This window comes from Durio zibethinus, chromosome 26 (genome assembly GCF_047325235.1).
Source record: "Durio zibethinus cultivar Kanyao isolate XHJ-2024 chromosome 26, ASM4732523v1, whole genome shotgun sequence".
Classification (NCBI taxonomy): domain Eukaryota; kingdom Viridiplantae; phylum Streptophyta; class Magnoliopsida; order Malvales; family Malvaceae; genus Durio; species Durio zibethinus.
The window spans coordinates 6,694,918-6,716,730 of record NC_143187.1 but is presented as its reverse complement, the minus strand read 5'-3'; the positions used below and the strand labels follow the sequence as shown (position 1 = coordinate 6,716,730).

At 34.5% G+C, this 21,813-nt stretch overlaps 3 protein-coding genes across 3 annotated transcripts; 2 read left to right on the top strand and 1 right to left on the bottom strand.

Moving 5' to 3' along the window:
- Positions 1-134: 134 nt before the first annotated feature.
- LOC111274781 (nucleotide/nucleic acid binding protein) lies at positions 135-6,142 on the bottom strand. The gene is made up of 15 exons (XM_022859686.2): positions 5,954-6,142; positions 5,742-5,849; positions 5,528-5,642; positions 4,678-5,366; positions 4,438-4,569; positions 3,587-3,676; positions 3,359-3,482; positions 2,618-2,941; positions 2,304-2,368; positions 1,826-2,000; positions 1,640-1,744; positions 1,450-1,551; positions 1,190-1,363; positions 659-790; positions 135-579 (listed from the first exon to the last, which is right to left on the bottom strand). Coding segments are annotated over exons 1-15 (2,511 nt in total). The 5' UTR covers positions 5,956-6,142; the 3' UTR covers positions 135-405.
- A 4,922-nt stretch (positions 6,143-11,064) lies between these two features.
- Positions 11,065-17,483, top strand: LOC111274193 (phospholipid-transporting ATPase 6-like). The gene is made up of 11 exons (XM_089755413.1): positions 11,065-11,811; positions 11,925-13,402; positions 13,511-13,621; positions 13,761-14,037; positions 14,702-14,790; positions 14,950-15,034; positions 15,387-15,596; positions 15,895-15,960; positions 16,244-16,342; positions 16,432-16,623; positions 16,752-17,483. Exons 1-11 carry the CDS (start codon positions 11,425-11,427, stop codon positions 17,400-17,402), a joined length of 3,645 nt encoding a protein of 1,214 aa, XP_089611539.1. The 5' UTR covers positions 11,065-11,424; the 3' UTR covers positions 17,403-17,483.
- Positions 17,484-18,235: 752 nt separating this feature from the next.
- Positions 18,236-21,374, top strand: LOC111274780 (uncharacterized). The gene is made up of 4 exons (XM_022859685.2): positions 18,236-18,456; positions 18,547-18,649; positions 20,292-20,475; positions 20,968-21,374. Exons 1-4 carry the CDS (start codon positions 18,373-18,375, stop codon positions 21,122-21,124), a joined length of 528 nt encoding a protein of 175 aa, XP_022715420.1. The 5' UTR covers positions 18,236-18,372; the 3' UTR covers positions 21,125-21,374.
- Positions 21,375-21,813: the final 439 nt, after the last annotated feature.

Here is a 21,813-nt window from a genome sequence, read left to right as displayed (position 1 = left end):
TTTTTTTTGTTTTAATTGCTTAGCCAAAAACAAGCAATGGCTATAACTTTCGTTTTATTGTAAGTTTTTTCGTCAGGAAACAAATATGGTTGAGTTTAAACAATTTTTTTTAAAGATAGAAAAAAAATTCCATGTTCTCAAATTTAAATTTCGATTTACTAAATATCATTTTTTAAAAATAATTGCATAACTTAATTTACATACAAAACTACCAATATTTTACACTTAGTTCATTCGCTTTTCAGTAAAATAAGAAAAAAAAGGCAAAAGAAGTCTACAAAATTGATGCTAGCTTCTAGCAAGGAAAAATGAAGCAAGCGTAAAACATATAAAATAGGAGGGAAGAGATGGGAAGAAAAGCAGTTCATCTACACCCCATTGCATCACCACGCTTCATTGGAACTGCTAATCTGCGATCTTTTCAAACTTCTTTCTGCCATCATCCAAGATTTCCATGTTCTTTCTCTTCTTGGATAACCTAGTTGGATTTTGAAAACCATTCTGTTCATCAGTGAATTGAGCAGCTGTTCGTGCCCGTAACTCTTCTAAACTCTCACCTTCTTTTGCTCTTTCTAGCACCTAAAAGTCATATACAGCAATTATGTTTTTGTTCCGGAAACAGGATGTGCAACTTTGTTAAAGATGCGATGTGACTTACCAGATGACGACCGTAAAGATGGGTGCTTGAGAGTGCTTGAAGTGCATTTTGTGCCTCTTGCTTCGTAACAAATTCCACAAACCCAAACCCTCTATGGTTCCCAAACTTCATTGGTAACCTTAAGCTCTTGATCTAAACAACCAGAAGGGAAGCTAGGGTCAGCCAGACAAAAATAGCACTTTCCAATGTCTAGCAAACAACATAAATTGCAAAATTTTGTTAAAAAATCAACATAAAGCTGGTTCAAGTTGTGACTAAATCACTCTTGTAAAGTTTCTCTTTTTTTTTTTTTTTTTTGATAAAGTTCTTTTACTATGCAAAGTTCCAAAGGAAAGTTCACCATTCACTACTACAATCATTCCATGACTAAGATACTTTATTTTCTAGCTTTTTGGTGTTAATAGTTAACTCAAAAAAAAAAGGTATGCACAGAGCTATTGAAAACATAATGATAACAACTAGTGTTAGTTGATAATGTGGAGATGTAGTCTTCAATCATTCATAAATTCAATATACTGAAGCAAACCATACCTGGCCAAATGGGCTAAATAACTGTCTCAGATCTTTTTCTGTTGCTTCAAAAGCTACATTTCTTACAAGCAACTTGGTTGAACTTTTATCCTTCTCAACATTTTTTACTGCCTGCTCTTCTTTTTTGGCATGACAAAGTTGCAAGATAAGAGCGTGCCCGTCCAAAATAGTTCCCTAAAAGAGAAAGCGGTTATCAAAATGCTGCACTTGAAATTGTTGAAACTATGCTTTTGAAACTCAATAATCTTAATTGTAATTACCTGTAAGTCTCTGCAAACATTTGTTGCCGTCTCCACTGAGTCAAACTCAATAAAACCATAACCCATTGAGACTTGCTTGCCATTCTTCAAGTGCTTTTTTACCTGCCAAAAGAAAAGACAAAACTCATAAAGTTCAGAAGGACAGGTTCAATTCCAATGTAACAAAGGTTTCGAATACCCAAATAATTACCCTGATGCTCTGTATTCTTCCTTCCTTCACAAGTTCAGTGAAATGATTCCTCAAGCTCTCTTCAGAAGTCTTGAAATTAAGGTTCTTGACAAATAGAGATCGCGACTGAAGTAGCAAAGCGAAGTAATAAAAGCATATTATTTAAAGCATCAAGGGAAACAAAGGAGGAAAAAGGAAAGGCTGAACCTCAATTCTATCAGGATCAACATCTGCATCTGATAATCCTTCCACATGTTGCTCCAGAATTGCCCTTTTAACATCATGTTCACCAACAGCAGCATTATTCTTTTTGTCACCCTCAGAAGCTGAACTCTTATTAAGAACATTGTCAGGAGCCCACTCCAAGTATAAAGGAGCATCCCTATACATGAAAGAAAAACAATTTTAGGTTCCTTGAATACCAATTCCAGGTTATGCGAAGGTTTAAATATAGAAACCACTATAGTGCCTAACAAACATATATAGAGTAATCCAGAAAGAAACAGTTAAATTTAACAACCACTAAATTTAAGCAAGCACCAATTAAAATCAAAGACATTGCAAATGTCTGGAGATAATTTGAAACTTAACCAATATTTCTCCAAAAAAAATTATACTAATAATATTTTCCAGAACTGTTATAAAGAGAGCCATCTGATGACCAAAAGAATGGGGAAAATCTCACTTATAACGTTTGTATGCTAAACCCTTAAATGCTGCACGAGCTTCGGCTGGTTCTAGGAAAACAACCTGAAAGCCACCAAAAGCATCAATAAAAGAGGAAAGAATCATATGCCTCTCAACAGCCACTTATCCTGCAATCAATTCTGCCAGTTCTTACAGTTTACATGTTTCCACATCATAAGATTTAAAAGGAGAAAAAAAAAAAAAAAAAGAGAAAAGACCCTCTACCCCTGCAAGAAAGAGCAGAAAAAGTTCTATGTAGAACCCTAAACTAGAAATCAATATAAACGATATAATTAGAACATATATGCATACCAGGGCCAATGTTTTTGTTGGAGGGAGAATGATCTTGTCTAAACTCCCAAAATTTCCAAACATCTTAGCTAGTTCACCATCTGATGAGCCATACGGCAAGTTCTTGACTACCAGAACATGATTGCTCCTTTTCATGCCATCAGTTTTGCCAGCAGCAACTTCCTCCAAAGAAGAGATATTTACTCCAGCATTTGCAAGGAATTTTTTTGTCTCTGCAATCACTTGAGTTTCCCCCAAAGCAATACGCACAGCTAGATCATCGGCTTCTCGATCAAGTAACTCACTCTTACTAACACCATATTTCCTAGCAATGTTTTCAACAACCTATTGATATGCAAGGAAACCGATGAATAATGTTGTAATGACCACATAAAAGTACTTCAGTGAAGTATAGCCAAAGACATAAGACTACTAGTATCAGTAGGCAAAACAGGTTAAGACAAAAAGATATTCCAAAGATGTAAGACTACTATTATCAGTAGGCAAAACAGGTTAAGACAAAAAGATATTGTTAGTGCAGTAGAACAATTTCAATATTCCTTGGTAAGATTTCCAACATCGTCAACTCAATTAGTCAAAGGGTGTGCGAATGCTATTTCAAGATCAGTCAAGGTCCTTTTTGGTAAGACAATCGAATGGGTAAAATTTGGAACATCTTTTAAATTCAATTAATAAATGGAATCTGCCAAGGACTAATCTCACTAAAGGGAAGAAAGAGTTCGATTAATCGAAAAAGCATACTGTGTCAGGGCGCATGAATAGACTATTCCATGCTCTTGTGTCCCCACTAGCTTCAGATGCCTTCCTTTCTTCCTCCCTCTTTTGCTTGAAAGTTTTTGAACCTTGGTTCGCAGAATCATCGGACCTGTAGAGAAAGGTATGTTGGATTAATGAACATAATAAAGGGAAAACAATGATCATTTGAAACCAAAAGGGCTAAAGGGAGTGATTACAACTGCGGATGCTTACTCTTGTTTGCCTGTTGGCTTTTTTAGTTTTGCTGGCATTACATGCAATAATCTACCCTGAAAAATTGATTTGTCCACTTCTTCAAAAGCCCTGCAAAAATTAATCAGGCAATAAGATCCAGAAGGTCATAGAGGATATTGTTAAAAGATTGCAAAGCATGAATATATCCCTAAAAAATGTAATAAACAGAAAACAAGGAGACTTTATTCTACCAACCCCTTTGCCAGAAAATAGTAGGATGGAAAAAGAGCTACAGACCACAAAAGGCTACTTTTTTTTTTTTTTTGGTACATAGGATTGTCATAGCCCATGGGGGAAGGGTAGGAAGTCCTGGTTCAAAACCAAAACCTCTATGTCCTCCTAAGAGCTCCTTAGCCATTAGGCCAAAGAAAAGGAGTTGAGGATAGAATAGGCTACATTTTACCAGCAACACTGCAAGGAAAAGGCTTAATGGCCACTTTTGATTTTCAATTAGTGAAATAAGAGAACAAGAGCAAAGATAAGAGTCAGCCTTCATTTAATCTTTTGCAGATGAAGAAGCACAATGGATCTTATAATTTATAAACAAAACTAGAGTAGAAAACTATGATTATTTCTACTAGTTAATGCATGAGAAGCCTTAGAACTGAAAAAATTGATGCACCCCGGAAAATGAGCATTACCTATGCAAGCACTGAATTCAAATTGACAACAGAAAATTACAGCACTTAGAAGCTACACTAGAAAACTTATTCCTTGTATGTTTCAATCATGAGGCTTCAGAATGAATGTATTAACACACCTATAAATCAATTATTACCAAATTTTGAAGTGTCAAAACCACCACTAAGACAAAATATTTCAATAAATACCTGACTGCACATTCTGGAACCTTGTAAAGAACGTATGCAATTCCTTTGGAACGTTTAGTATCTTTATCAATAACAAGATGGACTTGTGAGACATCGCCAAATTTGCTAAAGAATTCTGTCAACTCATCTTCACTGTTAGATGAAAATCAAGAGATGAAGAAAATATTACTATGAAATGCCTGCAAATAACAGTAGAAAGAAAAAAGATAAAAACAAAGGCGGCTGTGCAGAAAAATTTACGTTGCTGTATATGGCAGGTTACGGACAAAAAGTCGTCCATTCTCAAGGACTTCTTCTCTATCATCTTTCGAGCCTGAAGACGGGTTGCCTGGATCAAGAATTTCACCATCAAGATCTTTGGGCAAACCCTCTTGGATCTGATCCTGAATAACATTCTCAAAGAGGGCATTGTGTTTTCCCATTTGATCACCATCATCATTTTCCTCATTGTCATCATTGTCTGCATCTGACCAATCTTTCTTTATTCTACTCCTGAAATAATCCATATCTGAAATGACCTCATCACGAGCAACATTGTCTGATGCTTTGGTTTCATCATCAACTATCCCAACATCGGTTTCATCTGTGTCAACATCCACTGGAGCTGATGTCTGTCTGCCTTCCTTCTCAGCTACACATTTTTTCTCGGTAACTTTGCTATTCTGGTTTGCTGGGGTATCAAGTACAATGTCATTTTCCCACATTTTTGACCTAACCCTTGGCTGCATAACCTGAAGAAACTCTTGAAGCTTCGGGTCATCATTCTCACTGTTTGCAAGAACCTTTTCCCCTCCTTTAGAATCAATTAAGCTACAACTTTTAGCCCCAGCTGTCTTTTTTCCAGTTTCAGTAACATTCTCCTGTTTCTTATTCGAAGAATACCGACTCCACGGACGTGGAGTGTTCAGATCCCCAACTTTACGTGCAATCTGAAAGAAAAACAAAATAAAAGATGTTGCTTCTTATCTTACATGTCAAAATCAATTCAGTTTGCAGTAATTATATCTTCTTACTTTCTTTAGCTACATAAAACAACATTAATAAATTATGGCAAACCCTTTAAAAATTTATATAAAAAAAGGCGGCAGACCTCGCATATGATTCTAGAAGTATCAAGATAAGACTTGTTAAAGTATTTGATAGCTTCCTTAGCTTCTTGTTCCGTACGGTACCCTATAAATGCAAATTGTCTACTCTTTCCATCCCTGATAAAAAATTATTAAGAAATAATTAAAATTACAGTAAAATTAAAAGGAAAAAAAGGTTAAAAAAAATGAAGAGAAAGAAGAAGAAGTGAAAGTTACTTGGTGCGCATAAGCTTGGCGTCAGTAATTTCTCCTTTCTGAGAAAAGAATTCTCTTAGCCGATCTTCCGCCACATGTTTCGGAAGATTTTTCACACATATTCTTGACCTTCAAAGACATAATTTAAAAGAAAAAAATCAAATTCGAATACTCTTCAGTAATTCAACAGAGAACCGGAAAAAGAAAAAAAAAGAGAAAAAAAGAAAACTTACATATTCTCTCTGGAATCGAGCTAAGATGTTTGGGCGCCGCTTATCGAGGGAAAATTTTTAACTTGTAAAAGCCGAAGAGCAGGGAAACAAACGGTGGCTATGTCGGTGGAAGTTGAAACCTTGGAAGAGGAAGAGAGTCGAAGAAGGGCTTCTTAGTTCTTAAGCCGAAGCTCTTCTAAAATACGGGTCAGTAAAAAGCCGACGACTGGCACTTCTATTTTAGAATGGTTTGAGTCCGAAATATTAAAGCCCATTTAAATTTTGGGTCCACCATCTGGCAATCCTTTTTAGAGCCTGCCACAACCCAATCAAATATTAATTATTTTTTACAAGAAAATATTTTTTTAAATAAAAAATAGTTTTTCTACATGTAGTTTTGCCAGAAGTAAAGCAAACCAGATAAAGGTAAAAAAATTCAAAATCGATGAGTTTTGGTTTGATTTAATCTCTTAAGATTTTTTTTTTTTAATTTAGTATCAAGTCGAATTGGGTGGCATAAAAAAAATTTAGGGTTGGATTTTAAGTAAATTTGATTCGATATATATAAAAAAAAAATTTTTAATTTTATATTTATATTAAAAATAATATTTTATTAATTTCGAATCAAATTCAAGTATAAAAATAATAAAAATTTTATCAAATTAGGTTAAGTTTAAATTTTATATATTTAAAATTAGATTGAGTTCAAAGTGAACAAAAATCTCACCTCGATTCGATTCGTTGTCATCACTTACCATAACAATGTTATTTATTGTACCTAATATTTACCATTTTTTGTTGCTACTACTATTTATTTATTTATTTATTTTTGTTAATAAGCTTCTTTGCTCCGCTTGTTTGGTTAGCTAAGTTACCATCAAAGTAATATTTTATATTAAATATAATAGTTAATAGTAAATTTCATGAATTCTGGTGCATTGGAAATCTAACTTACCAACTTTAAAGAGTATTTTTAAGATATTTGTTAGCAATATTTTTTATTATATTTTTATTATAATTTATGCTTATGTATTAGAATTGAAATACGGAAAGTTTGGATGGTAACGAGAGAAAGGTAATTTTCTTTATTTTTTAATTAATTACTCATGAAAAAAATGGTAAAAAGAGAAAGAAAAATGTTTCGAGATTAAAGAAAAATAAAGATAATACTCATTAATATATAATTTTTATTAAAAATTAAGTTTAAATTATTTTTCTAAATCAAAAAGAAAAATACATATACAAATTTCAAAAATTTTTCTAAATATTACATAAAATACATTGACATCACGATAACAAAATATAGACACAAAGTCCCAATTAATTTCTTTTATTATCATTATATTAGAATTTGTATTATCTTGAAATGTTTGATTAAATTTTATAGCACTAGAGTGATTGATCTCAGGAAATTGGTTGGGAAATTTTTTAGTGTGTTCATTAAAATTTATGTAAATAACATTGTCGGCAAAAGGGAGAAAAAAAATTGTCCCATGCCATAAACTCACATCAACAAAAAAAAAAAAAAAGATGTAGATTTTGAAACGAGTTTTTCGGGGAATTCCAACCGCAGAAAGCGTTGGAAAGAAAGCATGGGCCACAGCCTATAGCCAAGTCAATGGCTTCTTCCTCGTACATGTCGTGAAGATCTTCTGCTACTAGCAGAAGACCATCTCAAGACACTGACAATCCCAAGAATCCTGGACCCATCCATCCGGACCTAGATCCGACTTCGACTCCAAAACCCTTCATTCACTTTCTCGCTTTTGGGCTCATCATTTTCTCGCCCTCCATTTCTTACCCGCTTCCCGTTTCCGTGACTGCTCGGACCCTTTCAGAAACTGGGTCCCTTTTAACTACCGCTCCTCTTCTTCATCCACCGTAAAACTCGCCAACGATGAAGAGGACGGGATGATACACGTTGTTTCATGAATGAAATGTTTGGACCTTATAGTCTTGGCAGTTCTTGCCAACTCAACTCTTTCAAGTTCAACGTATCATATCAAAATTGCTCTCTTGGCTTTTTTTTTGGGTGCAAATATTGAGTTGGATTCTCATTTGCCACTGAATGATCCTTAGAGCAATGTAATTCTTGGTTTTACAGCGCTAGTGACTAAATCCAAAGATATAATATCAGTTTTTCTGCTTTTCGTTACTCTTTTTCTGTGCTTTCATAAATATCCAGATACCCAGACTTAGATCACTTTCATTTCTACTATGGGTATCTATGACACCATATGTGAAGGATGCATGTATGCCTGACTTAAGTTTGCTTTTTGATTGAAGCAAGGAAATTGGAAGGGTTTTTTGAGGCTGTCTGAATTGGAGTGACAGGTTGCTTATTCTCCCCTTCTTCTCAATACTACTGATGAAAATGCTTACAGTTATTGTTGGTGAACTGCCGTAATATTCTTCTTAATATTTATCTCCAGAGAATGATTATTTCCTCTTTTGTGTTTTATATGCAGGAGTAAAGAAAATCCAGCAATAGCATTGGCAGTCTACAACAAGTATATGAAACTTTCAAATTCCTGGTTGGTGAAGGAATCAGTATCACTAGAAATCACTGAAAAGAGTATGGTCATTCATTACAATGGGCCCAAGATTGTTTGCTCTGAATCAGGAAATGACACCATTCCAGAGTACTCATCCCGTGGAAATTTATCGATAAAGTACCTTCCTTCAATGTCCAATCAGATATTGGGCAGCTAGAACAACTTGTGCCAATCTTGTAGAAATCTAAAGCTGAACGAAATATGGATTCAATATCATGTATCGCGTGGTCTTAAATGCATGATCCAAATCAAGCTCGAGGACATTGATGGCAGCCATTTACTGAAAGTGCATTTTTTTTCTTGTTATTTTGAATACAATCAGATCTATGGTTTGTGATCATTGATGTATTTCAGCAATGTAGATATGACTAATTTTTTATTCAATGAATTTGTGATTATGCTTAATTTGAAATTCTATGTAGGTTCAATACCGGTCGTATAATAGGTATAACATTTCGTTTACTTGAATTAAATTAGCAAATGTGTTTCTTCTTCTTCTTCTTCTTCTTCTTCTTCAGGTGTTGGCATCCGACATTCTGTTATGGGTAAGCAATATCAAAAAAAGAAGTCAGGTGATGAACTTAAAAGCACATGACCGATAATGTTTGTAATTTGGTAGCTTTGGATTGTTGTTGTTTTATGTGTTTGATAAAAGGACATTTCTTTAAATTACTACATCCTCATGGAAAATATCTTCATTTAACATATTGAAAATCATTATTATCACATTAATTATCACAATCAACTATTGCGCAAAGGACCTAGTTGACAAAGTATTTCTCCTATATTTATAATTCTCTATTATTTGAGAATTCATTTCAGCATATTACATTGGCATGCTTCCAAGCAGCACATGCCACCCATGCCAGCCGGCATAATAAACTCGTTACATAATTTCTTATTGCAAACGGCATTAGGATGCTTAATAGAAGCCGGCGGTCACCTACTTGCATTGTTCTATCTATTCAAATGTCCTTTGTTTATAGCTATCAATGCAAATCAGAAATCTGTGAATCGATTTTTTCAGATTTTTTTATGTTCGGACCAATTTGTTTGACGACTCATCACCTTGCTGCCCTAGTTGTTTTCCCATGGAGGTTTTAGTTGCATTGATACACTCAAAGGCTCGGTTCATTGGTTTAATTAGTTGTTGGTTTCTTTGGCAATTCGGCAAGCTTTATGACAGTGGGTCCCTTTGTTTTTTAACCTTTTGGCTACTATCTAGGCAAAGTTTCTTGAAAGGCGGGATTGAAGGAACCTTGATATAATAAATACACATGAATTAATGCAAAGATGACCTTTTTGTACACTTTGGCTGCTTCTCAATACCATTCCCAGCAACAAAATTTATGATTTTGGCTTGAAATGTAGAAAAGTTAAAGAGCCATTTCAAATTTATGACTTTATGTAGCTGTTGAGTTGAGGCCTACTCTGTGTTCTGTCACATTTTTTTCTTCGCCAAAAAAAAAAACTAAGGGGTAAATGTCTTCCATGGATTCTATCTCTAGTTTGATTGTACATTACTTGTCAATGGAGTTTTAAGTTCTATAGAAAAACAGCTTTGATACTGAGGGTAATATAATACATGTACTGAAATCAATAATATGAATATAATAATATTCGGATGATTCTATGGAATTATTTTAATCTTGAAGACAAAAGGGTTGGTTGACAACTGGACATTGTAGAAAAGGAAGAAAAATCAGACATGAAGTATATCGTTTTGTGAATTGGAAACTCGAATCTAGAGGCAGATGAACACGATGGAGTTTAATTGTGGTCTTTTAGGCTTTGCCGCTTATTCTAATTTATAATAGTTGACTCAGTTTTGGTTTGAAAGAAAAAAATAAATGAAAAAAATTCTTCCCAAGATTCAATTCTCGAATCTAGAGGCAATTCTGATTGATCATGTAAAAATCAAAGTTGACTGCCTTCTTTGAACATGCAGTAAGTTACCATGTGTTTTTTTGACCGTTTGGGTATTTTGAAGCATACTCAAAGGCAAGGATGATTTGCATATCTGGCTCATTTAGAAGGGTGGTGAAATATTTTAAGTTCAGTGAAGGAAAATGAGAATGTTATTAATCCGTGAAACGCGGCTCGTTGAAGGCCTGCTAGATCTAGGAAATTCCGAACTCCAGCATTGGAAGCGTCTCTTTACATAAAGTACAATCATAGAATTATTAAAAATTATCACAACCCTGATAATATTTGTTAGATTAAAAAACTTTAATCTAATCATATTAACAGAAATAAAATCAAATAATCAATCAATTATATAAGAAATATTAATTTAACGTGATTTAGTTTAACTGACTTATGTTCATAGATAAAAAATAATATCTACTAATTGTTGTAGAAAATTATAAATATACATAAAAATGTATCAATCACTCAACAATCAATACTCATAGATCCTCTCAATCTCTTATAGTCTTATAGAATATTATTAATCCAAATAAATACATACTCATATATACTATTTCAACACATCCAAACACATACTTTTATGTATCTATACATCGTGGATCCTATCAATCTCCTTTAATTTACTCACAAACAAACTTATGCATCCATAAGATGTAAATCTCAAATAAATTTCTTATGCAATTTGAGTTATTATTCCCAACAAAAATTGCCTAACATAAAACTAAGAGAAGGGGACGGTTAAGAAAAGACAAACTTCTATGAATTTTGTACATGGTGTATATATATATCTATGATGACAATCGTTGGAATCTGTAGTTTCTTTGTTGAAGGCCAGGGATCTACAGGTAGAATGAGCAACAAAAATCACATTGTTGGGCAATTAGATAATGGATCAGTTTGAATTTTGGCTTATGTTAATATGATTTCCATAGCCTTTTTCATCTAGCTGAAGAGGGAGCTGGAACTTGTGAAGTGGTTGAGATAGCAGCGTCAACCAGGAGAAGGAAGATGGGGATGGTTAGATGGAGCAAACTGTATTCTTTTGCATGCTTGCGAACCTCAACATATGAACCGTCTGCTGCTCAAGAGCTCATCGGTCAGCCAGGATTTTCTAGGGTGGTTTTCTGCAACGAACCTCACCGACACAAGAGAAAGCCTTACAAATATCCTTACAACTATATATCCACAACTAAATACAACGTTCTGACTTTCCTTCCAAGAGCGCTTTTTGAGCAGTTCAGAAGAGTTGCCAATTTCTATTTTCTATTGGCAGCAGTTCTGTCGCTTGCTTCTTTGGCTCCTCTTTCACGAGCAAGTTTGATTGTTCCTTTGGTGTTTGTGGTGGGAATCAGCATGCTTAAAGAGGCCGTGGAAGATTGGCATAGATTCTTGCAGGTAACTTCAAGTTAAACATTTCACTTCTTTTACGCCTTATTTGTTTCAACTTTTACTACAGTTTTCAATGATTCTTCCAAATATATGTCATGTTGTTTGAAAACTATTTGCAGGATTTGAACGTAAACAATCGAACTGTAAAGGCTCATGCGAGCAATGGAGAATTTGTAGATAAATTGTGGAAAGAACTTCGCGTAGGAGATGTTGTAAAGGTTAATAAAGATGAATATTTTCCAAGTGATCTTCTGTTACTATCTTCCAGCTATGAGGATGGCGTTTGTTATGTGGAGACCATGAACCTTGATGGAGAAACGAATCTGAAAATTAAAAGATCCTTGGAAGACACTCTTTCTCTGAATGAGGATGAAGAATTCGGTAGATTCAAGGCCACTGTCCGTTGTGAGGATCCAAATCCTAATCTTTACACCTTTGTGGGGAATTTAGAGTTTGAGAATGAATCACATCCTTTGAGCCCTGCCCAACTGCTTTTAAGAGATTCAAAACTCCGAAACACTGATTACGTTTATGGAGTAGTAATCTTCAGTGGACATGATACAAAAGCAGTACGGAACTCCACAAGATCACCATCTAAACGTAGCCGGGTAGAGAGAAAAATGGATCACATCATCTACCTTCTTTTCTCAATGCTTCTTTTGGTTTCCTTGGTTTCCTCCATTGGATCTTCACTGTTAATGAAGCATGACATGGATGATTGGTGGTACCTTCAGTTGCCAGATGACAATAAGGTCCCTGACCTTGAGGGCTCTGACTCAAAAAAAGAAGATCGTTTCTTCGATCCATCAAAGCCGCTAAAATCAGCTATTTTACAGTTCATACGGGCCCTCATATTGTATGGCTACTTAATCCCCATTTCTTTATATGTCTCAATTGAAGTTGTTAAAGTTTTACAAGCAATGCTTATTAATAAGGATATAGAAATGTATGATGAAGCAGCATGCAAGTCAGTTCAAGCCCGGACGTCAAATTTAAATGAAGAACTTGGTCAGGTAGAAATGATACTGTCTGATAAAACTGGGACTTTGACATGTAATCAGATGGAGTTTAGGAAATGCTCAATTGCTGGAATTTCCTATGGGGGTGATACAACTGAAGTTGACCTTGCTGCATCAAAAAGAATGAATGCTGATTTTGAGGCATGCCAGTTCAGTATTGGTGAGTCCGATAGAATTAGCCAAAGCTTTGAAGTATCTAATTTTAGTGCTGAAAAGGCTGTTCTCGGATGCCCAGAAGTTCAGGATAATGCAAATAAAGGGATTTCAAGACTGTCTAGAACTGAGGAGGAATCTGTTATCAAGGGTTTCAATTTTAGAGATGACAGGCTTATGAACAAGAATTGGATCCATAGATCCAGCTTATTGGAAATTACAATGTTCTTTAGAGTCATGGCTTTGTGTCATACTGGCATACCTATTGAAGATGATAAAATCGATAAGCTAAGGTATGAAGCAGAGTCACCAGAAGAAGTGGCTTTTCTGATTGCGTCCCAAGAGTTTGAGTTCCAATTTTGTAGAAGAACTCAATCAGTGATGGTTCTTAAGGAGTTTGACCCTTCTGGGAAAGAGGTGGAGAGGTATCATTTGCTTTTACAACCTTTACTTTGCTTCCAAAGGTTTCCTTATGCTTGAAGTGGTATCTTTCAAATTGTAATGCCAAAATATGATATCAAGGTTATCTTCAGGGAGTACAAGCTACTGAATCTGTTGGAGTTTAGTAGTTCGCGTAAGAGGATGTCAGTCATAGTGAGCAACGAAGATGGTCAGATATTTTTACTTTGCAAAGGTGCAGACAGGTATATCTCACTCTACGAACAATTTTCATGTCAAAACAACTTTAAATACAGAACACAATGACCAGAAACTTTGTTAGGATCACTCAATTGAAAGCAATATCTCTTATCTCATTTTTTTTTTCATTGGTTGGGTTTTCAGCATAATCTTCGATAGACTAGCTGATAATGGAAGGACTTATGAGCAAGCAACAACTTTGCACCTTTCAAATTACGCAGAAGATGGTTTTCGAACTCTAGCATTCGCTTACAGGATAGTTGAGGCAGCCGAGTATGAATGTTGGAACACAGCATTTACAAAAGCCAAAACCACAGTTGGTCCTGAAAGAGAAGAATTACTAGAGAAAGCATCGGAAATGATAGAAAAGGACTTAATCTTATTGGGGGTTGCAGCTGTTGAAGACAAGTTACAAAAAGGGGTCAGTTATCTTCCTCTTTTGTGATCATTTCTGTGTTTTTCTGCTTGTGTTGAAGAGGAGATTCTAAAGAAAGCATCTAACATTACAAAAAAAAAAAAAAATTGGACTACTATAATTTGGGGGTTGCAGCTACTCTCAATGTTGCATATTCTCAAGCTTAAACCAAGTTAATTTATGTAGATGGGCACTAAAACTTCAGAAAAAAAAAAAGGGTGAAAATTCAATTGGTCTTGTAAAATGCCAGTAGGTGGTTTTCATTTATAATAGTAATAAATTCTAATAAGAATATTGAAGTTATTTTAAACTGTCTAAATTGGTGGTTATTCAAATTCTTTAGTCATTTACAGAACACAGCTTTTTTGACTGCTCAATAAGAAAATGCCACTAGAGGTGCAGGAACATTATGAATCACTCTATAATAGAAAATTAATTGGCTAATTCTGATTTTCCAGCATGTAAGCAAAATCAAAACTATTATCATTCTAATTGTTGGACTTGCTGCGAAATTCAATACACCAGCTGCGGCCTGCGGCTCTCTGCTTGTTGCTTTTGCTAGTTGATCTACCAGAGAGACGTTTTTGTGAGGCTCAAAAATGCATTTCTGTTTACATAATTCAACATTTTTTCCTGCGACTAAGTTCTTATTCCATTTACAAACAAATAGGTCCCAGAGTGCATAGATAAACTTGCCCAAGCAGGGTTGAAAATATGGCTGCTCACTGGTGACAAGAGGGAGACTGCAATAAACATAGGGTGAGGCTTATAACAATTCCATATCTTTCTGCATTATTTTGGTTAAGTTCTTTGTTTACTGGAACAAAGTACCATATCAAATTGAAAATCAGTACCTTTTGTTTATTTCTTTGCCTTACTTAACTATTAATTTCTTATGGGTCTTCCCCAATTTGGCAGATTTGCTTGCAGCTTACTCCGTCAGGATATGAAACAATTTCATTTGAGTTTGAGCAGAGAAGCTGAGTCTAATAACCAAGTAAAGGTAAAAGTTAACTTGAAAAAGGGGCATTATCTGACATATGATTGTATGTGATCACTCTCCATATCAGTTTTGAAAAGAGGGAAAAGAACATGGATACTTTCACTAGTTGTTCAGACTGAAAAATTCCCTTCAATTTGTACGCAAGCCATAAATGAAATAAGTATAACTAAAATTTGGTTCTTGGTACAACTTCATATTTTCATAGGCACTCGACATTTTATGGTAGAGAATATTCATGGTATTAGAATAACATTTTGCCAAGGCTTCATCCAAAAGATATCTAATGCATTATCTTTCTGAATTGGTCAAAGTTGAGTTGGTAATAACAAGACTGCTTTTTCTAGCTCTGCAGGCTATGAAAGAAGAAATTTTGCATCAAATTGAAAATTCTTATAAAGTGATGTGTGAAGAAAGAAACAAAGAGGCTCCATTTGCTTTAGTTATAGATGGAAAAGCTTTTGAAATTGCCTTGAGAGGGGACGTGAAGGATGAGTTCTTACAATTGGCTGTTAATTGTGCTTCTGTCATATGCTGCCGAGTGTCCCCAAAACAGAAAGCTTTGGTATGGCATTTGTCTTTGTTTCCTAAGACTTTCTGAATGATAATTACATAAATTTAAAAAGGATATCGAAGAACCAACTTGTTCTCATAGTTGTGTTAGGCTTTCAAAAGTACACTGGTAAAACCAAATCAGTAATCCAGCAACTGACCTAATGGCTTCAATAAATTTTGTAACACTGCTACCTTTTTTTAACGATACAGGGAAGCCAATCTAATTCAATATTCATCCTCCTATGATATTCATTTGTGTTTGTACTTTCCAATATTACTTAATTAGAGCTTAAACCGGGAAATTACAGATCACTCGATTAGTAAAGGAATACACAGGCAAAACAACTCTTGCAATTGGGGATGGGGCAAATGATGTTGGTATGATTCAAGAAGCTGATATTGGAGTTGGGATCAGTGGTATGGAGGGAATGCAGGTAAGTTTTCATAATTCATTCTGATAAATAGATTGGCAAGGAATCTTTACCCTTCAGCACTTTTAGTTCCATTCTTACTCATGAACTTACGTTGGCGAAAGTAAAATCTGTTAGAAAGTGTTCCTCGAGAACAAATAAACTAAAAGGATATATATGGATGAAGTGCAAATATTCAGTTCCTAGTACATCTAAAAGTTCTTTTTTCATGGATTATCACACACAGGCAGTCATGGCTAGCGATTTCTCACTACCTCAATTTCGATTCTTGGAGAGATTACTTATAGTTCATGGGCATTGGTGTTATCAGAGAATATCAAAGATGGTAAATCTTTCTTTCCAATTATATAATATCATATTTTGTATGTTTATTTCAAGACTTAATTTTCATGCTCTCCTGGTGACTTGTTATAGGTTCTGTACTTTGTCTACAAGAATGTCGCATTTGGCCTCACTCTGTTCTACTTTGAATTATACACAAGTTTCTCTGGCGAGGTCTTGTACGATGACTGGTACATGACAATGTTCAATGTGCTGCTGACGTCCCTGCCCGTCATAGCATTAGGAGTCCTGGAGCAGGATGTTTCATCCGACGTATGCTTGCAGGTAAAGTAACTAAACATAGCCACACAAGGGTTGATCTCAGAAACATTAACTGGTTTTCTCAACTGTTCTACTTTTGTGCCAAAACCTAAAGTTCTTTTAGCAATTCTGTTTCTTCTGAAATGAAACAGTTTCCAGCCCTTTATCAGCAAGGGCCAAGGAATGTACACTTCAAATGGAGCCGCATAATTGGCTGGATATTAAACGGGGTGGTTAGTTCTCTTGTCATCTTCCTGGCAAATATTTACATACTCTCACCCAGTGCATACCGACAAAATGGATACGTGGCAGATATCAGTTCTCTTGGTGCCATAACATACACCTGCATAATCTGGACAGTCAATTGTCAAATTGCTCTAATTACCAGCCACTTCACTTGGATCCAACATCTCTCCATATGGGGCAGTATCTTGTTATGGTACATTTTCTTGGTACTCTATGGTGCATTGCCTCCATATTTATCAGGAAAAGCATTTCATGTCTTCATTGAAGAGATTGGACCAGCACCCTTGTACTGGATGGTTACCTTGCTCGTCGTCATCGTTTCTCTTCTTCCTTACTTCATACACATTGTCATTCAAAGATCATTTAATCCCATGGATGATCATATCATCCAAGAAATGAAGTACTGCTTCAGGAAAGATGATGTGACTGATAATCAAACGTGGATAAGAGAACAAAGAAACTCCCAGAGGTCTACTCGCATTGGTTTTTCAGCAAGAGTTGATGCAAAAATTGTCATTCAAAGAACAGTTGCATCAAAAGAAACTATCAATCTATAGATCAGTGACAAACAGCCCCATATATAGATCAATAACTACTAGTCCCTTTTCCTTTTTGTATTTTAGAAGAATAACAATCAAACTTCCTCATTCTTTCATTCATTCAATGATTGAATGTAAAATATCAATTGTTTTTCTGCAACTCTTGTTATCATTCTTTTTCGGCTTTTTTTTTTTTTTTAATTCCAGCCATTAATAATTAAGCTCTATGAACTATACCCAAAAGGAAAAATAAATAAATAAAAGAACTGCTTACATGAAATATTCATTAATTAACTGTTTCATTATTTTTTTTTCTTCAAGGTTATTTACTTTTTTACCCAAAAACAAAGAAACTCCCAAGCATCTCTGCATTTCTATTAAGGTTTATTCATATTTTATGTCTTATTTGAAAACAAAAAATTTAATTTTTTTCATTTTTAGAAATAATTATCAAAATTATCATTCCATTTTTTAATAAATATTTTTTTTAATGGTAACAATTACTACAAGTTTTTTATTAACTCCCATTTTTGTAATTTTATTTGTCACACAAAATATAACTTTCTTGACAATGTCAGTAGTAATGAAGAGATGGAACTTTTGAGCGGCTGTGATGCGCTTCTCTTACTTTATTATCATGTTAATCCAACGGTTCTGGTTTATGGGATATCAAACGAACGGCCAGAGTTGTAAAAGCACATGTGAAGCGCTCATGAATGCTAGCACATAGCAGAAGCCACCGGATTGGGAGATCTAATTGACATTTTATTGGGCCAAGGCCCAATTTCACATAATAAACTTTTATTCGGCCCAAACTATTAAGATCAGAAAAACCCTAAAGCGTCTTCTTCAATTCTCGTTTTCAGCCTTGCCGAGGTTTTACAGTTTTCAACAAATAGCAAAATCCTTTACCGAGCTTGTCCAAAATACTCGGCACATTGTTATTTGAAACCCAAAAAAAAGGAGCAAATTTATTCGTTGCGTTTATATGGGAAAAGAAAAAGAAGAAATTTTTGGAAATAATAGCATTGAAGATGTCAGTTGGCTTTGTTCCCTTTCTGAATCCGAGCTTGTAAGTTATTTTCTCTTTATTCTTTTTTTTTAGTGAAAATATGTAAGTTTATTGAGAATTAATCCAAAGCAATCTGAACCCAATTTGCAGGATTTATTGATTAGCTTAAAGAAGCTAGCCTTGAAACGTGCTAGTGTAATTGGGCATGTTCAACTAGCCAAGAAGTTTGATTTGAAGATGCTTCGAGCCCTAGGTGCTTTTTCTTTATTTCCTTGCATTTTTTTTGTTCTTGAAACTTAAGTTAATTTGATAATTTTCTTTGATGGGTAGGCCTTGCTTTTGTGGTTTTTTTTTTAATGATGTTTGGAGAATTTTGGATTTTCGAATTCATGGCATCTTGGGTTGTTTTTGTACTAAGCTAATGGAAGCTGTATATTGAAAGATAGTGGTTTTGGCTCATTCTTCATGCAGTCTTATTGGTTGCAACATTTAGCACTTTTTAGAGTGAAATTTTAAGTTTCTTTGTTTCTCAATGCATGTTATTCGTTTGCCTTCATGTTCATAAGTCGTTAATAGCATTTTGAGATACCATACAAAGTCTTTTAGGGTCTAAACCTGAGCTTTTGATCCATTTCCTTGTTATTGTGCTGCAACCCCTTTTTATTTTTCAGAGAAAATTTTTTACAATGCAATTAGAGTATCCTGTAAATTAATAGTCAGATGTTGATACATGGAGCTTTAGATACAATTGTTTGTTGAAGTATTAATGGTGTTTTTGTTCACCAGCTACGAACAAGATAAACATTTGACAATAGTTTCACCTTCTTAATGAATCACGCATATTGCAGTTTTATTTCGTGACACTAATGTAATAATCTTCTTGCGTATGTGTATGCATGCATGTTTTGATGTTCTAAGGGCAACTGCAGTAGTTAACTAAGTGATGCTGTACTGGCATGTTGAGTAGGCCTGTCGACTTTATGCCACTTAAGAAGTCAGTTTGATCCAAGAATAACTGTTCATGGTGGTGATGTAGGTCTTGTAATTCTGTCTTTCTTTTGTTATCCTTTTAGGCTTTGCTTGGTAGGATTCTTACATTAAGCTACAAAATAGGAAAGTGGTTATGAAACTTAACCATTTGATTAACAAGTTTTCCATCCTTCTAACCAAGCAAAGCCTTGATGTATTGAACACCTTGTGGAAAAAAGAATAAGTTAATCTATTCGACTGTATGTATTATCCGTGCTACCGTCCAAGGTTGATTCATTTATATTTTCCTGCAGTTGATTGCTTCATTGAAGCCTTGAACGAATTATATAAATTTTGCTTTGCTGATTATCTCTGGCTGAGAAGTGTCTTATGGCCTTGTGTTCGACTGTGGGGACTCACACACCTCTATTGCTATCATAGTTTGGAATTGGAATTTCAAAGCTCTATATGGCCTAAATCTTTTCTGTTTACTCACATGATATTCATAAGCTAGAAATGGCTTAGGCTTGCCTTGTAACCTATAGAGTCGGAAAAGGCACTGAGTATAGAGCAGCACTCTTGCCTTGTATTTAAACTTGACATATGTGATTTATGGTTGAACCAACATTTGGAAATGCTTTTTATAAGCCTTTTTTTGCTTTATTTGCTATGTGATTTTTGAATGACATATCTTAGTACTTTTGGTGAGAACATAGGGGGTTTGATTCTAGAACCTTGTATATTTTCCATTGCATCCCTGTTCTCTGTAAGGCTCTTACGATATTTCAGTTTCTCTGCTCTGTGTTATGTATCAATTCCATCTAGCCTCCAGTTTTTGCTTCTTGTTCCATTAGATGTATAGTTGATCTTGATTCTTAAATTCTGAAATTTTTTTATAACTAGTTTCTTGTGAACCTTCTTTTCAGGGTTCATTTTGATGGAATGTCTCAAAGAAAAGGTCAAGGACTTGTCACTTATTCCTGTCATGGTTGAGTCTGCTGCATTTCTTGATTCTTCCAATTTATTAAAATGTAAGCTTGATGATCTGATGAGCATTGAAGAGCTAAAGGAATGTATTGCATTTAAAACAAGAAAGGAATTTTGCAAAAGGTATGTTTAGATTTAGATTTCCTAGTTAAGAATGCATCCATGATTCTTGTACCAACAATCATCATGATGTTCACGTTCTTAGTTAGCATTTGGGTTAATGGAGTATAACAATTGGCCATCAACAAAAAAACAAAAGTTAAGGAAGATTTTTTTTTTAATGTTGCTTAGTAATCTGATAGGGCATATTGCGGAAGTCTGCTTTGAAATAATGTTAGTTAATGTTGGAACTCAAATTATGGAACTTTGATAGAATCTGGAAAGCTGTCCTAGACAAGGAATTAGTTTCTTATTTGGCTCACTTGGAGCTTGGTTATCTTCAATTCCAAAGAATTTTGATATTTTGAGTAAATAAATGAGTCTTATGTTTTTTATATATCTTGTCATAATTTGTTGTTGTAGAAATCTGCTCGGATTAAGTCTTATGATCAGTTTTTAATTCCTTGATTTTCTCTTTTTTTTTTTGTTTGCTTTTGTTCATTTTTTTGTGCGAAGACCATGCGGAAAGGATCTGATTATTAGAAGTAGTAAGAGATCTAAATCAGAAGATCTGGAAGAAGAAACAGAAAGCCAGCAGCAGAAGGTTATTACATCTGATCTCGTCAATGTTGAAGATACAGTAAATGTCATGACTGATGAGGTTGATGGTTAATACATGATCACATTCTTTTCAGATTTCCTTTTTGGCTGCATGTGTTCAACTTTTTATTGCAGTTCGTTTCTTTTATTTTCTCCAATGTTTATTATCTACAAAAGTACAATCTGCAATATATAAAAAGTTCTGCAACCTCATCACCTGTAGCGAAACAGAACCAATATTGTAATCGTATATAGCGAGAGTTTCAGGGAAAAGAGCATGGTTTTTAATGTTAAATGGAAATTTGGAAGTGCGGTTTATGTAATGTGCTAAATGTTGTGGATTATGGGCAAGGCTGAGCATCTTTTGTTAAATCTAGATGCTTTGTTTGAAAATGGTTTTAAAAGTTTAGATTGGGGAATCCACAAGGAATTTTGGAAGTCCAAATGTAAGGTTTCAAATTATTTTTTGAAATAAGTATTTGTGAAATTCAACTCAATTACAGTTCCTTTCTCAAAGTTTAAAATCTTATATTTCAGCCAATGGGAAGATCATGGTACTTTAAACATAAAATTTAGTTTAATTTATTCGTATAATCATTTTTAAAAAGTGACATCTAGTAAGATTAAAGATCAAATTTCAGTTTGTGTAATTTTTTCTCTTATCTTTAAGTTGCGAAATCTTTTGTATAAAATATAAATTGTGGTACTTTGAGGTGCTAGCAGGTTCTCACTGCTTTCACTTCTGGGCAATTAAAATAGACA